At 43.1% G+C, this 14,982-nt stretch overlaps 3 protein-coding genes across 3 annotated transcripts in view; 1 reads left to right on the top strand and 2 right to left on the bottom strand.

Annotated features, from left to right (window-relative positions):
* LOC135170878 (uncharacterized) overlaps positions 1 to 14,982 on the top strand; it is a 371,576-nt gene that overhangs the window by 269,028 nt on the left and 87,566 nt on the right. The window lies entirely within an intron of this gene.
* On the bottom strand, positions 896 to 3,174 carry LOC135171058 (uncharacterized). The gene is made up of 5 exons (XM_064137348.1): positions 3,003 to 3,174; positions 2,460 to 2,918; positions 2,400 to 2,405; positions 1,587 to 2,039; positions 896 to 1,278 (listed from the first exon to the last, which is right to left on the bottom strand). Exons 1-5 carry the CDS (start codon positions 3,172 to 3,174, stop codon positions 896 to 898), a joined length of 1,473 nt encoding a protein of 490 aa, XP_063993418.1.
* On the bottom strand, positions 2,170 to 6,536 carry LOC135170885 (uncharacterized). The gene is made up of 2 exons (XM_064137043.1): positions 3,003 to 6,536; positions 2,170 to 2,918 (listed from the first exon to the last, which is right to left on the bottom strand). Exon 1 carries the CDS (start codon positions 4,126 to 4,128, stop codon positions 3,259 to 3,261), a length of 870 nt encoding a protein of 289 aa, XP_063993113.1. The 5' UTR covers positions 4,129 to 6,536; the 3' UTR covers positions 2,170 to 2,918; positions 3,003 to 3,258.

Here is a 14,982-nt window from a genome sequence, read left to right as displayed (position 1 = left end):
AGGACTTCCCATTTGAGCGTTTCTAAGTATGTTTTCACCGGCTGTGCAACATGTGGGCGAGCATTGTCATGTTGCAAAATAACTTTGTCGTGCCTGTCGGAGTATTGTGGCCGTTTTTCTCGCAGTGTGCGGCTCAAACGCATCAATTGTCGTCGATAGACCTCGCCTGTGATCCTTTCATTCGGTTTCAGAAGCTCATAGTAAACCACACCTAGCTGGTCCCACCATAGAGCATGAGCTTCCACGTCGAAATCACCACTTTTGAAGCGTCGAAACCATCCGCGAACACTTGAATCATCGACACAACCTTCTCCATAAGCTTCCTGAAGCAATCGATGCGCCTCGGCAGCAGATTTCTTCATATTGAACCAATAAAGTGAAACTTCCCGCAAATGACGTCGAATCGGCTCAAATTTCGACATTTTCACGATATCAAAAATTTATGATGCGAAAAAATTTCAACTAATGTGTTAGTGTAGAATTGTTGACAGATGAATAAGCTTTGATTATGACATATGTAACCATTGAATACTCGCACAGTATTGGTGGCAGCATCTCTTACAAAAAACGGGAAAGACTTATTCATACACCTTATACATCCTCTCCCGCCTCTCCTCATCTTCACATTTTTTGTTCCCTTCCCCTGCGGTGCCATGGGACCGACTTTTTTTTTTCCCCAACTGTACTGCATTTGCACAGGAGTAGAGGGAAACCATGGAAAACCTCTACCGTACAGTCGGCCGATAGTGCAGGGTCCCAGTGTACCCTTCCGTCACACTGACTAGAAGGGTACACTGGGTCTCCACACCCGTGCCTTCCGCACCGTAATTTTTGAGCGAGCAAACGGTGTTCCTAAACGATCACCCATCCAAGTAGTATCCCAACGAAACGCTACTTAGCCTCGATGACCGCCGGAGCAACACCGTGCTCGCCCAACCATTACAGTCGGTTTCCAATTTTTATATTTTTCCCACAAAGTTTGTACTTGTGATGGATAACATGTCGTCAAAATAATTGCAAACAGCTGACAAATGTTATTGGGTGTTGATGTCAACACAGCATCAGGAAGCGTTAAGTCCCAATGGTTATTGTCTTCTAGCAATTGCAGTTCACGACATGCATCTTGAAATGTATTGAATACTCGACCATTAACTGTGCGCAGAAATTTAAAAGACGTTGGTCCGGGAACATTCACCAATAACAAACGTAAATAGAAGCACTCACGTCGGTTTGGATGTACCGTGTAAAGTCGCCCCAATGTCTTAGCTTTGAATATGCCTGTAATGGAAGGATGTGGTTTTCCTTGATTTCGTGGCTCCCATTTTTTCTTAGATTTGTTCCATATAAAATAACGTGGAACATCAGCATATATCAATGTCTTTGCGAATGGCCAAAAATATCAGATTTTTGACACAATGTAAAAAATTCGGTTAGAGTCGTTTTTGGAGCCTCAAGCCCTCTTTGAAAAACATTTTCTTCAGTGAAGTATACACGTTGACCGTTTTCAAGATGTATTGCTAAATGCTGGACAGAAGGATCTTTTTCGTGTATGGGAAAGCTAAGAATATGCCAAATAGCTTCGCTACTGCTAATGTATCTGCCCATTTGGTATCGTGCTATTTCGTCATTGTTATTGATATTTTGTACTCCAAATATGGCCATATCACTGACTTTGTTTACATATTTACAAATGTACTTAATTGATTTTACCGAACTGCAAAGCTCAACATTGATATGTGCTGCATAAATTTTTGAAAGTAATGGTGAGTATGGTACCACCCACTGATTATCAAGTTCTACTTGATTTGGATAATTCTGTAGTCGCATTGTGAATGTGTGGCCACCATTCTCACTATTTCTGCGGCGATACATTGGATAACCGTCAATATTCGTAATGGTGTCATTCGTATACGGCTTTGGGAATTTTTTCTTACATTTTCCATTTTCCATGCATGATGACGTCATGTTGAAAGCACCGCACGGCCCATGGATCATGTGTTTGGTAACAATATCAACTAATTCCTGATCAATTAATAGGTCTGGAATTTATTTATTTATTATTTATTTATTTATTTATTTATTTATTTATTTATTTATTTATTTATTTATTTATTTATTTATTTATTTATTTATTTATTTATTTATTTATTTATTTATTTATTTATTTATTTATTTATTTATTTATTTATTTATTTATTTATTTATTTATTTATTTATTTATTTATTTATTTATTTATTTATTTATTTATTTATTTATTTATTTATTTATTTTTTTGCGGCTGAAATTATTTGATCAATTTCTTCTGGACGGATTTTAACTTGAAGCCAAATTAAAATGTGAGCATGAGGCAATCCTCGCTTTTGCCATTCAACCGTATACAGCCAACAACGTGTGATACCAAAAACTGAATATTTAACAATAAAATCAATTAAGGATTTCAATTTTTGTTTGAACACACGTGTAGTTATATCATGACGATGAATTGCTTGTTGTCCTGGTAATAGTAAAGTTTGTATCTCTTGCCAATTCGGATTACACGTGAATGTAATAAACAAATCCGGTCGGCCGTAATGACGTACGTAAGTCATGGCATCTTGTATGTATTCCTGCATATTCCGTGGTCTGCCGATGTAGCTTGAAGGGAAAATGAAAGACTTACCGATGTCATTGGGATTCAAATTTCCGTCGATGTTTCCAGCAACAGCATCTCGTAAGTGAACATATTCTTCCGATCGTAATTTAGCCTGGTTGTATCGAATGAATCGCAGGCGTTCGCTTCCAACCTCAGCAAACATATCAACAATGTATTGATGAAATAGCTGACGAAATCGTAGGATATAGTTGTCCTGATTTAGTCTAACCATTATTCGGTGTGCGTAGTAGTTCATTGAACTAACTTTTTTATTTCCATAAGCACCTAAAACAATAGAAAATAAAATGCAATAAAAAATTGAAGTTCGTATATACAGTAAGAAAATAAATAGTTAATTGTCAAATTTACCTCTATTTGGATCACACTGGTTGATTTTAAGGTGATATTCATCCTGTCCTTGCCAAAATATTAATGGATATTGCAGTGCGTCATATGAACGGTGTAGATCCGAAACGGTACTGACAGTGTTGTCTCGCCGTGTAATTTTTATAGCTCTTTTGTCAACTGGATCACCGACCATAATAATGGCAACATCATCAACAGTTGGAGCGTTGAATCTACCAGCATGTTCACCTAATGGTACTTTGTCGGCTTTGATCACGATTTAATAGTTGTCATTTTGCAGTCGTGGCGAAACTCTTTTAATCAATCGAATTAGTTGATTCTGATCTTCTAAAAAGGTTTCCAGCAATATCACAATTGCTCTTTCCTCTGCTTGTTCAATGAAATTATACTGGCACCGAGTCGTCACGCGCTCTTCACAATTGCCCATAAAATAAATTTGAAGAAATTTCGGATTATTATCAGGCATGGGCATCAATGATCCGATTTTATGGTACACCTGGCCTTGTATTTTGAATGTAGTTTCAAAATTACGTCGATCAGACGCGAAATCGCAGATTTTAGTTGCGCCAAATGACGTCATTTGGAAGCAAGAATTAAATTTGCGTATCTTACGCAAAAATAATTTTGAATCATCGGAATCGCCAGCAAGAACGGATAATAAATGTTCCGGAGGAGTGGGAAGAGGTGATTGCACAACTTTTCCTGATGCGCAGCACATGCCGGGTGTTTCATTCCGAAATTTCAATGCCTGACAATATTGACATACTTTATCCATTCCACCGATAGTAATTTTGGAATGTGCAGAGTAGTTAATATCTGGCGCATATTCAAAAGCAAGACGAACAAATGATGTACATATTAATGAACAGCTAATCCGCTGCCTATGTCGTTCGTGTACTCGTGCTATAGCTATGTTTCGTTCTCGGGCCGCTCTTGTTCTCGTAATATTCTGTCGCAAACGTTCGTCACGCTGTTCTTGAGGTTCTTGTGCACGACTCTCTGCCGCCCTGATTCTTTGAGCTGAATTTCTTGTAGCGATTTGTTCTGCCGATTCATGCGCTCTTGCAACACGTTTGCGTTGTGCCTCTCTGCTCCTCACGTTGTTTAGATTACATTTTTTCGGTGGCATATTACTGAAATAATAATGTTAACGTTTCAATATGAGAAAAAAACAGAAAAACATGCTATTAAAGTACAATGAAATGAGAAGTGCAAAATATTAGTTAATAAGGGTTAAATAAAAATGATGAAAAAAAAATTGTACAATTCTAGAAAACGTGTGGGGAGCTTTGTAGCATTTTCTCATGGATACATCATTTGACTTTTATAAATATGTGATAATACTTACATGTATATATTGTAATTGAAGAGTTTTGAGCTTTACTATTATCTTCACTATAATATAAATTTAATTTACACTTCAGTTTAAGTAACACGTGGCCGGTTAAGCTAACACCAAAAATTTTACAGTAAAAACAATTGAATTTCACGGTATTTCGTTTTCGTTACGTTCGTACAAAATATATTCAACTTATATTTTAGCCTGAACAACACGTGGTGGTTATGTTATTGAATTGTAGGTTATAGTACACGTTTGTAGATTCCACATATCGGCGCCATCTATTGATTACTTACTCAACCCAGTCAATAGATATCGCCATCTGTTAAAATCATTTGGAGTTAACTGATTAGAATGTGTGAATGTCAAATATTAGACAAATAATGTGCCATAAAATAATATTGCGACTATAAATAAAGGTGTAAGCTATTCTACCTTTTAAGTTGAATTAAACTGCACACGGTATGCAAATTTCATTAAAATCGGTGAAGTAGTTCGCGGACAAACAACGTGACACGTTTGTACGTTTCACATAGCAGCGCCATCTATTGAGTACTTACTCAACCCAGTCAATAGATATTGCCATCTGTTAAAATCATGTGGAGTTAACAGATTAGAATGTGTGAATGTCAAATATTAGACAAATGATTTGCAATAAAATAATATTGCGACTATAAATAAAGATGTAAGCTCTTCTACCTTTTAAGTTGAATTAAACTGCACACGGTATGCAAATTTCATTAAAATCGGTGAAGTAGTTCGCGAACAAACAACGTGATACGTTTGTAGGTTTCACATAGCAGCGCCATCTATTGATTACTTACTCGACCCAGTCAATAGATATCGCCATCTGTTAAAATTAGTTGGAGTTAACAGATTAGAATGTGTGAATGTCAAATATTAAGGCCCGGATGGAGGGAATTTTTTTACAATTGGCGACTTTACGCCCTCCCACTTCGCGGTCAAACCCAGAAACTTGATCTCACGCGATGCCCTGTCGGTAACTACGGCATTCGCTGGAAATCAGGGCGACATCAAAGAAGGAGTTTTGGAGGGCACCTAAAAATTTTTTCTTTTTTTTTTCACTTGAAAATTCCATGGGGTATGCCGCGGAGGTTGAATGGGGGTTTATAGCCAGACCACGGGGCGGGAGCGGGGGGGGGGATGTACGCAAAACTGCAATGTACTACCCACCCTTACCAACCCTTTCCACAATGATGTCATGCGGTCATAAAATAAAAAATTCGACCCCCATATGCACATATAAATTTCGACCCCATTTTTCCACCCTCACTACCCCTTTACCAAGATGCCCGACGGGGTGAAAAAAAATGTCTCTACAGGGGTGGGTAAATCGACTCAGGGGGTGATTCTGAGCCGATCTGTACCTATAAATTTTGACCCCATTTTTCCACCCTCACTACCCCTTTACCACGATGCTCGACGGGGTGAAAAAAAATGTCTCTTCAGGGGTGGGTAAATCGACTCAGGGGGTGATTCTGAGTCGATCTTTACCTATACATTTTGACACCATTTTTCCACCCTCACTACCCCTTTACCAAGATGCTCGACGGGGTGAAAAAAAATGTCTCTTCAGGGGTGGGTAAATCGACTCAGGGGGTCATTCTGAGTCGATCTGTACCTATAAAAATCTACCCCATTTTTCCATCCTCACTACCCCATTTCCAAGGTGGCCGACGGGGTGATTAAAAAATATTTCTACAGGTGAGTAAGGATAAAAAAATGGGGTGGATTTTTATAGGTACAGATCGACTCAGAATCACCCCCTGAGTCGATTGACCCACCCCTGTGGAGACATTTTTTTTCACCCCGTCGGGCATCTTGGTAAAGGGGTAGTGAGGGTGGAAAAATGAGGTCAAAATTTATAGGTACAGATCGACTCAGAATCACCCCCTGAGTCGATTTACCCATCCCTGTAGAGACATTTTTTTTCACCCCGTCGGTCGGCTTGGAAATTATGTGATGAGGGTGGAGAAATTGGGTAGAAATTTAAATGTGTATATGGGGGTCGAATTGTTTATTTTATGACCGCATGATATCATTTTGGAAAGGGTTGGTAAGGGTGGGAAAAGTACATTGCAGTTTTGCGTACATCCCCCCCGCCCCCGCACTCCCGACCCGTGGTCTGAAATTTTGGCAACATATTCTTGGATAGTTTAGGAAGTGATTTACGCAAAAAAAAAAAATCGATTTTTTGAAGCCTCTAAAGCAGGCTCCCCCCTTAAGCTGGTTATGGCATATAATTTCATTTCGAATATGAAGATCTCTCAATCATTTATATTTTTATTACAAAATAGACATTGTTAATTTGATCAATTGACAGAAATTTCAACAAAATTTGAATCGTAAAAATAGTTTAATTCTAAATTGATTTTTGATGTTTCGTAAATGTCGGAAGAAAGCCCCTTAGGTACTACCTGGACGACACCCGAAGCACCACCCGCGGTCATTCCTACTACCTGACACGGGACCGTCATTGAGGGTATTTAGCTTCGACCCAATTTTTATAACCCTTAACTGCCAGTAGGTCAGACATTTTACTTGAACTTAAAACGCTTCGCGCAACCACTACAATTTGTTTCAATTTTTTTTGGAAAATTTTCTTGGGTAGTCTATTAATGGAAGAATCATTTTCCGGCATAGGCTCTCAAACATTAGGGGATCCGAAAAAATGGGCCATCCTAATATACACATATAAATTTCGACCCCATTTTTCCCACCCTCATCCCATAATTTCCAAGCCGACCGACGGGGTGAAAAAAAAGTCTCTATAGGGGTGGGTAAATCGACTCAGGGGGTGATTCTGAGTCGATCTGTACCTATAAATTTTGACCCCATTTTTCCATCCTCACTACCCCTTTACCAAGATGGCCGACGGGGTGAAACAAATGTCTCCACAGGGACGGGTAAATCGACTCAGGGGGTGATTCTGAGTCGATCTGTACCTATAAGTTTTGACCCCATTTTTCCACCCTCACTACCCCTTTACCAAGATGCCCGACGGGGTGAAAAAAAATGTCTCTGCAGGGGTGGGTAAATCGACTCAGAGGGTGATTCTGAGTCGATCTGTACCTATAAATTTTGACCTCATTTTTCCACCCTCACTACCCCTTTACCAAGATGCCCGACGGGGTGAAAAAAAATGTCTCCACAGGGGTGGGTAAATCGACTCAGGGGGTGATTCTGAGTCGATGTGTACCTATAAAAATCCACCCCATTTTTTATCCTCACTCACCTGTAGAAATATTTTTTAATCACCCCGTCGGCCACCTTGGAAATGGGGTAGTGAGGATGGAAAACTGGGGTCAAAATTTATAGGTACAGATCGACTCAGAATCACCCCCTGAGTCAATTTACCCACCCCTGCGGAGACATTTCTCCAGGACCCGCACACGGTGCAACCCCCCACCCCCTCTCATTGCAATAATAGCATAATTATTTCACTATTATTATTAGTACTATTATTTACAGTTATTATTATTATTGTTATCACTACATTATTAAATTTATGGGGCGTGGGAGTGAGACGGACTAACGGCTGGTACCCGTGGGGCCCCATCGTAATACGTCCCTGATCCACCGCACTCAATAATCCTCAAAACTCATGAATCCTCCGTCATGAATTTTTGTATCGTCGGTGGCGCCATCCCACGGATTCGAGCGGTATTTCTAAAAAAATATGGCTACAGCTGATCGCTTCAATCCCGGCTTTCCGAATTTACGCTGACTGTAGTGGTCAAATTGGTCCAGGAATAATTTTAAAAAATAGTGCATTATATCCCATGAATCGGAAATTAGGTGTGAAAAGTGTCCAGTGTCTGAAATAATTATAATGAATGTTTTTTCAAGTGACAGTTAGCCACGCCATATTGACCGGGTGCCACGGTGTGCTAATTTGGACAGGGGGCGAGAATGGTGTTTTTTTTGTGTCATTTTCCAATGACAAAAAAAAATACTTCCATTCATTTTCCTCCTTCCAGACCTAATTTCCGATCCATCGGAAACAAACGTTCAATTTTTGTGACCAAAATTGGATTTTTTCGTCCAATAACCCGGTCGTAATTTGGGAAAGAGGAAATGGTCAATTTTTATCAGTTTCCTAGGGAATTTCCTAGGGACTTGTCGGGAAAAAATCCCTCCAACCGGGCCTTAATAAATAATGTAAAATATTGTAAAATAATATTGCGACTCTAAATTAAGGTATACGCTATTCTACTATGTAAGTTAAATCAAACTGCACACGGTGTGCCAATTTCATTGAAATCGGTTGAATAGTTTAAGAGTCCATCGCGGACAAACATAGTGACACGTAATTTATATATATATAGATTATGAGGATTAAAAATAAATTACTGGTGATTAATCAAGTTCGAATTAACCATTTATCGTCCATTATTAGCATACGCCTCTTCCTTATCTAGAATTAAAGATGAGATCATCGATTTCGATTCCGATCATGGGTTTTCGTTGTTTTTTTTTTCTCGTCCACGAATCCACCCCTCTCTCCACGACCTACACACTGAGCAACCACGCAGTTCCGTACCCTCGTAATCCACCTTCCCGAGTAAAGTTTTCGTATTCCATTTTGTCGTTAGTAGATCTTGGGGAATAATTAGTAATCGTTTGGATTAAAGTCTGGTTTATCTGCCGTTCGTCGATTCCGCGTAGTCAAAAATCGGCTGGCGCCCTAAATTTTTTAAGAGAGGACTATTGAGCTGCCAATTTTCCCCGAGTTCCCTTTTATGCATTGAGTTTTTGGCGTTACGGGTTTGTCGGATTGCGAGAACGAAGGTAATGGTTTGGCCAGGTTTATGGAGAATCGAGTTATTTGGATGTTAGGGTATTGAGTTTTCGCTGAGGCCAAAGAAAAACCGTTACAATATCAAACAAATTACAGTCCACAAATTAATAAAACAACTAAGTGTTTTAACCATCGGAGTGCATTATTGTGTATTGACATTTTAAAAATAAACCCGGCCAATTATCTACAACCACGTGCACAATTAATAATCTCCCCGAACTGTCAAACCCACCATCCCATCCGACCCAACCATCCCACGGAACGTCACAATTTAAACATTGGTCCTTCGAGCCGGATTCGGGAGTGAAGTGTAGTGAAGTGTCCAATGGAAAATCAACGAGGAAAATGAACGTGGAAAAAGGACGCCGGCCGCACGCTTGATACACGGGGCCCACATCACGAAACCCACGGACGCTCACCAAGGAACAAAAGGCCAAATTCCAACGCCTGTAAATTTGGAAATTCAACGGCCGAATTTTTACAAGGGATTAACGCGTGCACACAACACGGGCTTTGTATACGTCGCGGGAAATCAACGTGGGAACATAACTTCAAGGTCAGGCTAAAATCGGGGCACCCAACTTAAACTTATCGAGGGCGTTATCGATCGACAAGGCGGTCGGTAACCCATGGCGGCACATCATCAACGGTCGGTAAATACTTACCTACACTGATCGGTAAGTCGCTCAGACCATCCATATCTCCGTGCCAACGCATTCCCAATGCATAAAACAGGGAAACTCAACAGATTCAACGTAAATTTATTAATTTTAATTAAATTACAGGAAAATCACCAAAAAATAAAATGCAGCGGGAGGAATCAATATCGTGGGCCGAAATCATGGAGCATCATGATAAAATGGTCCCATCAACGGAATGCGCAGAGCAGCACAGAGATGTCTCGGAGGAGGCCTCCTCCAGGGAATCGGAGCCAACGGTCAACTCGAGGAGGTCAATAACACCGTAGCCAACCAGCTTTGAAATCAAGGCCAGGACTCAATCAACTCGAATGAGGACCCTCCAGGAAATCATCGAGCCGATCGGGAGCGAGGCCGCAGGAGCCCTCCCCTATGATGAACTTCAGGCACATCGGACCGTGGTAGGGGATACCTGGTCAATGTTCTCTGTCTACCACGAAAAAATAATGGAGGAGGCAACCGAAGAGGCGATGAATCATCCCTACTTCGTGGACGATATGTTCGCCCAAGCAGAAAGGGCCTATCGAAGGCAATGGAGGAGCTACGCCGCAGAACGGCTAGCTTACCATGAAGAGGAACAGGCCATCAACAGGGTACATCAACTAGCCACTTGGAAAGGCTACAGGTTACGGAGTTCCACGGCACCTATTCGGAGTGGAGGAATTTCCACGACGCCTACGGCTCACTTGTCCATAGCCAGACGGGCTACTCGGGGATGGACAAGAGGATCAGGTTAAGGAAGGCCTTGAAGGGACCTGTTGCTGAGCTCATCGCCAACATCGGAACGGGAGCAGCTCACTGTGAGACTGCTTGGAAGAAGCTCGTCACCAGATTCGAAAACCCGAGATTAATAATGGCGGCTCATCTCAACAGGCTAATGCATCTAGAGAAAGTAAAGGAGAGGTCATCGACGAGCCTGCTCCACATCATCGATTCAGTGATCGAGTCACTGACGGCATGGAAGAGTCTTGGGGCTCCGACCGAGGGAGGGGACATAATGGTATGTCACCAAATTAGGAAGTCTCTCGACCATAAGACCAGGCAGGACTGAGAGGTGCAGTTGGGCGACTCAACGCATCCCCCGAAGCTAGAGAGCTTCGTGGAGTTCCTCAAGGCCAGAGCGAGAGCCTGGGAAAACATAGAACGGGAGGGGAAGAAGACGGGCTTATCCAAGCGTTTGGAAAGGCCCAGAACCGCGGCAAGGACCGACCACGGAAGAACAACAGGAGCACATTCAGTGGCCTCAAAGGAATGGACAACAAATAAGCCTTTACAAGGACCATCAACAAAGAAGGCAGGCTGCGTGTCTTGCGGAGGGCCACACGGGATTGGCGCAGAATGCCCCAAGTTATACGGGATGAATTGCATCCAGAAGAAGCAGTACCTGACAGAGCAAGGGCTCTGTTATAACTGCTTGGGGCCTCATCGGGCAAGCAAGTGCAAGAGCACTAGGAGGTGTCGTCTCTGTAATGGACTCCTCCACACACTGATACATGAAAGGAAGCCGCTTAGCCAGCCAGGAACATTATACAGACCGGCACATCGTCGGAGCTAAGCACGAGCGGTTGAGTAGCATTTTATTATCAATCATAATATATATGACTACCTCAACCACTGTCTACGTTCACAGAAAAACACCATAATCAAGGGGAATGGAACGATCATCAATCAGGATCCGGTCAAAAAATTATCGGGACCAGCATCAGACCTAGACAAAAAACAAGGAGCATCATCAATAGGGAAGAGGCCAACCACCTCGCAGATTCACCATGATGATTCACAACAACCGGCAGTGTACCACTAATTGAAAATTCAACTGGCAATCAACAACATTCGGGTGATCATCGACAATCAGAGGGAAATCAAACCGGACATCAATCCCATGTAACAGCCATGCATCACGAAGATGAACGACAATCAGGAAAGCAACAGGTCAATCATCCCGGGGATCAACATCATTTATAACCGTAATAGGCGGATAAGGTGGACACACTCAACATATTGGAAGCTCAACAAGGCAATCACCAGGGAAGTCAACTGGTCGTCTTGGTAACTGCAAGGGTTATTGCCCTAAATCACCAAGGATATTCAAAGCCAGCAAGGATCCTCAGCGACCCAGGCTCAGAAGTGTCATTGGTATCTGAGCACTTGGTCAATCAACTACATCTGAAACGGAGGCCATCATCGCTAGCTATCATCGGCATCGGAGAAACTTCCTCGGGAAGCACGCGTGGGGTTGTGTCATTCAACTTACAACCGCGACACAATTCTACTGCGTTGTTTAACATGGAAGCCCACATCATGGGCAAACTCACGGCGAAAATCCCGCCGTTTGCTTGCGACGCAAGGACTCTCCAGGAATCATGGGAAACTTCAACTGGCAGACCGGAAATTCTTACAACCTGGGGCCATCGACATCATCATCGGAGCTGATTTCTACGAGAAAATCATCATTGACGGAATCATGAGATACACCACAACGAATCTCAAAGCCCAGCAAACATCCTTTGGTTGGGTACAATTGGGGCAAGTCTGTTGTACAGGCTGCGCCAATAAGAGGTCAATGAGGGTGACCACAAGGACAATAAACCAACTACTGGACTGCCTGAAGAAATTCTGGACTCAGGAAGAAATACCGGATACACCATCTACAGTAGTGAGCAAGGCTGACGCAGAATGCGAACAACACTTTATGGATACCCATCGAAGAGACCCAACGGGACGGTACACAGTACGTCTACCATTTAAATCGTCGCCAACCGCCTTAGGGGATACAGCATCGACGGCTAGGATCCGCTTACAGAAACTCAACAGGCGATTGTCGACAGATGCAGAGGCTCATACACTCTACAGCGAATCCATTGAGGAGTATGAGGCCTTGGATCACATGCAACGGGCAACATCGACGTCAGAGCCACGGCAGACATGTTGCCTGCCTCATTATGGAGCGCACGACGACTAAATTAAGAGTCGTATTCGACGCTTCTCATCGAAGCACAACGGGAGTGTCACTGAATGATATCCTTTATTCAGGACCAAAACTACAGACGGAGTGCTCTGACATCCTCATCTGGCCTCGTCGGCATCGTTTGGTATTTGAGGCAGACATCGAGGAAATGTTCCGCCATATTCGAGTCCATCAGGACTACTGGGACTATCAACGGATCTTTTGGAAGGATGACGAAGGCCAACTACTCGAATATCAACTGACAACAGTCATGTACGAGACCAGCTGTGCACCTTGATTGTCTCTTCGGGTGCTGAAGCAGCTGGCAATCGATGAAGACTATCCATTCCCTCTGGCTTTACTAACGTTTGCAATGGGGCGATACGTTGACGACATTTACGGAGGTGCCGAAACCGAACGGGATTTGGAGAAAATCATTAAGGATTTGGTAGGCCTCTGCGTGGCGGGCGGCATGCCCCTGCAGAAATGGTGCAGCAACGCGCCACAAACACTCGGACGACTTGGAATATCAACAGAATCTGCTCCAACAATCGAATTTGGGGAATCCTCGGTGAAATATTGGAACTCTGCTGGCAGCCCCATACAGACACTTTTCACGTCAAGGCAAGGCACTTCAGCGTAGACATCATCACCAAACGCGTAATCCTGTCCGAGATTGCGCACATCTACGATCCCTTGGGACTTATTGCGCCGGTAATCATCACGGCGATGATCTCCATACAGGAACTATGGCTGATCAAACTCGACTGGGACGAGAAAATTCCAATGAGACACGCAAACCGATACAAAATCTTCAGGGAGGAACTTCAACAGTTGAGCAGCCTCTCAATACCACGACGGCTACATCTTTCATCGGAAAAGCAACCTCAAATACACAGATTTGCGGACGCATCGACCCTAGCGATGGGTGCATCGGTCTATCTTGGTACCTGGTCAGCATCATCAGGAGTCACCGTCAGCTTGGTCTGTGCCAAAACCAAGGTGGCACCTCTCAAGAAGATGACCATTCCACGGCTGGAGCTCATGGCAGCCTCATCGTCACAAATCTAGTGGCCGATGTACAACGAGCTCTGGAACTTGAGGATGCGGAAATCTACCTATGGAAGGATTCACCAGTAGCCATCACATGGATCAAAGAAGATCCATCTCGTTGGAAGGACTTCGTGCAGAACAGGGTTCTCAAGATGCAAGATACCCTGCCCTCTGCCAAGTGGAACCATATCAACGAAAAGGAGAACCCGGTGGACGGCGCATCGAAGGGAATACCACCAAAAGAATTGGGGGATCATCACCTCTGGTGGACCGGACCATCATGGCTGGTCCAGCCACCAGAACAATGTTTAGCAGCATCAAGGGAGTTATCATCACAAACAAAACTTGTAAAACAGAACGCAGAGGCGGCAACGGAAGCGAAGCCCCACATCACCAGCTCATATCCAGTGCATAGTGTCGAGGGAGATGCACTAATCAACAGAATTTCATCTTAGAACAAGGTAGCTCGAGTCACAGCCTGGGTGAATCGACCAGTAAACAAATTCAAGGGGTAGCCAACACCGGATTCTCCACAACTGGGAACACAGGAATTAGAGAACGCAAGACTGTTCTGGGTTAAATATATCCAACAGCTCTACTTCGAACGGGAACTTAACATTCTCAAGGCTGGAAACTCAACGGCAGCCACGCACTGTATGGCGACGCTGACGCCATACCTGGAAAACGACGTCATGCACATGGGCGGACGTCTACGGAATTCAACTTTGAATCCCGAAAAGAAGAATCCAATCATTCTCCCACGTCACTCACCGCGATCATCACTTATCATCGCAGAAGCTCATCAAAAGAGCTTCCACGGAGGTACGCAACTCACGTTGGCACACATCAGGAGGAAGTACTGGCTAATAGGAGGACGAGTATCAGTACGCTCACACATAATAAAGTGCGTCATCTGTGCACGCCATCGAGCTGTGAGAGCTCAACAGCTGATGGGACAGCTGCCATCGCGACGAGTGACACCATCAAGAGTCGTCCTCCACTCAGGAGTCGACTTGGCGCGGCCCAATCAACATCCTAAGGTGGAGAGGCTCACGGGCCGGCAAAACAGTGTACATGGCCTACATTTGTTTGTTTGTCTGTTTCGCCACATCAGCAACGCATTT

Source organism: Diachasmimorpha longicaudata, chromosome 18 (genome assembly GCF_034640455.1).
Source record: "Diachasmimorpha longicaudata isolate KC_UGA_2023 chromosome 18, iyDiaLong2, whole genome shotgun sequence".
NCBI lineage: Eukaryota > Metazoa > Arthropoda > Insecta > Hymenoptera > Braconidae > Diachasmimorpha > Diachasmimorpha longicaudata.
The sequence above is the reverse complement of the archived record's forward strand: the minus strand, read 5'-3'. Positions and strand labels throughout refer to the sequence as shown.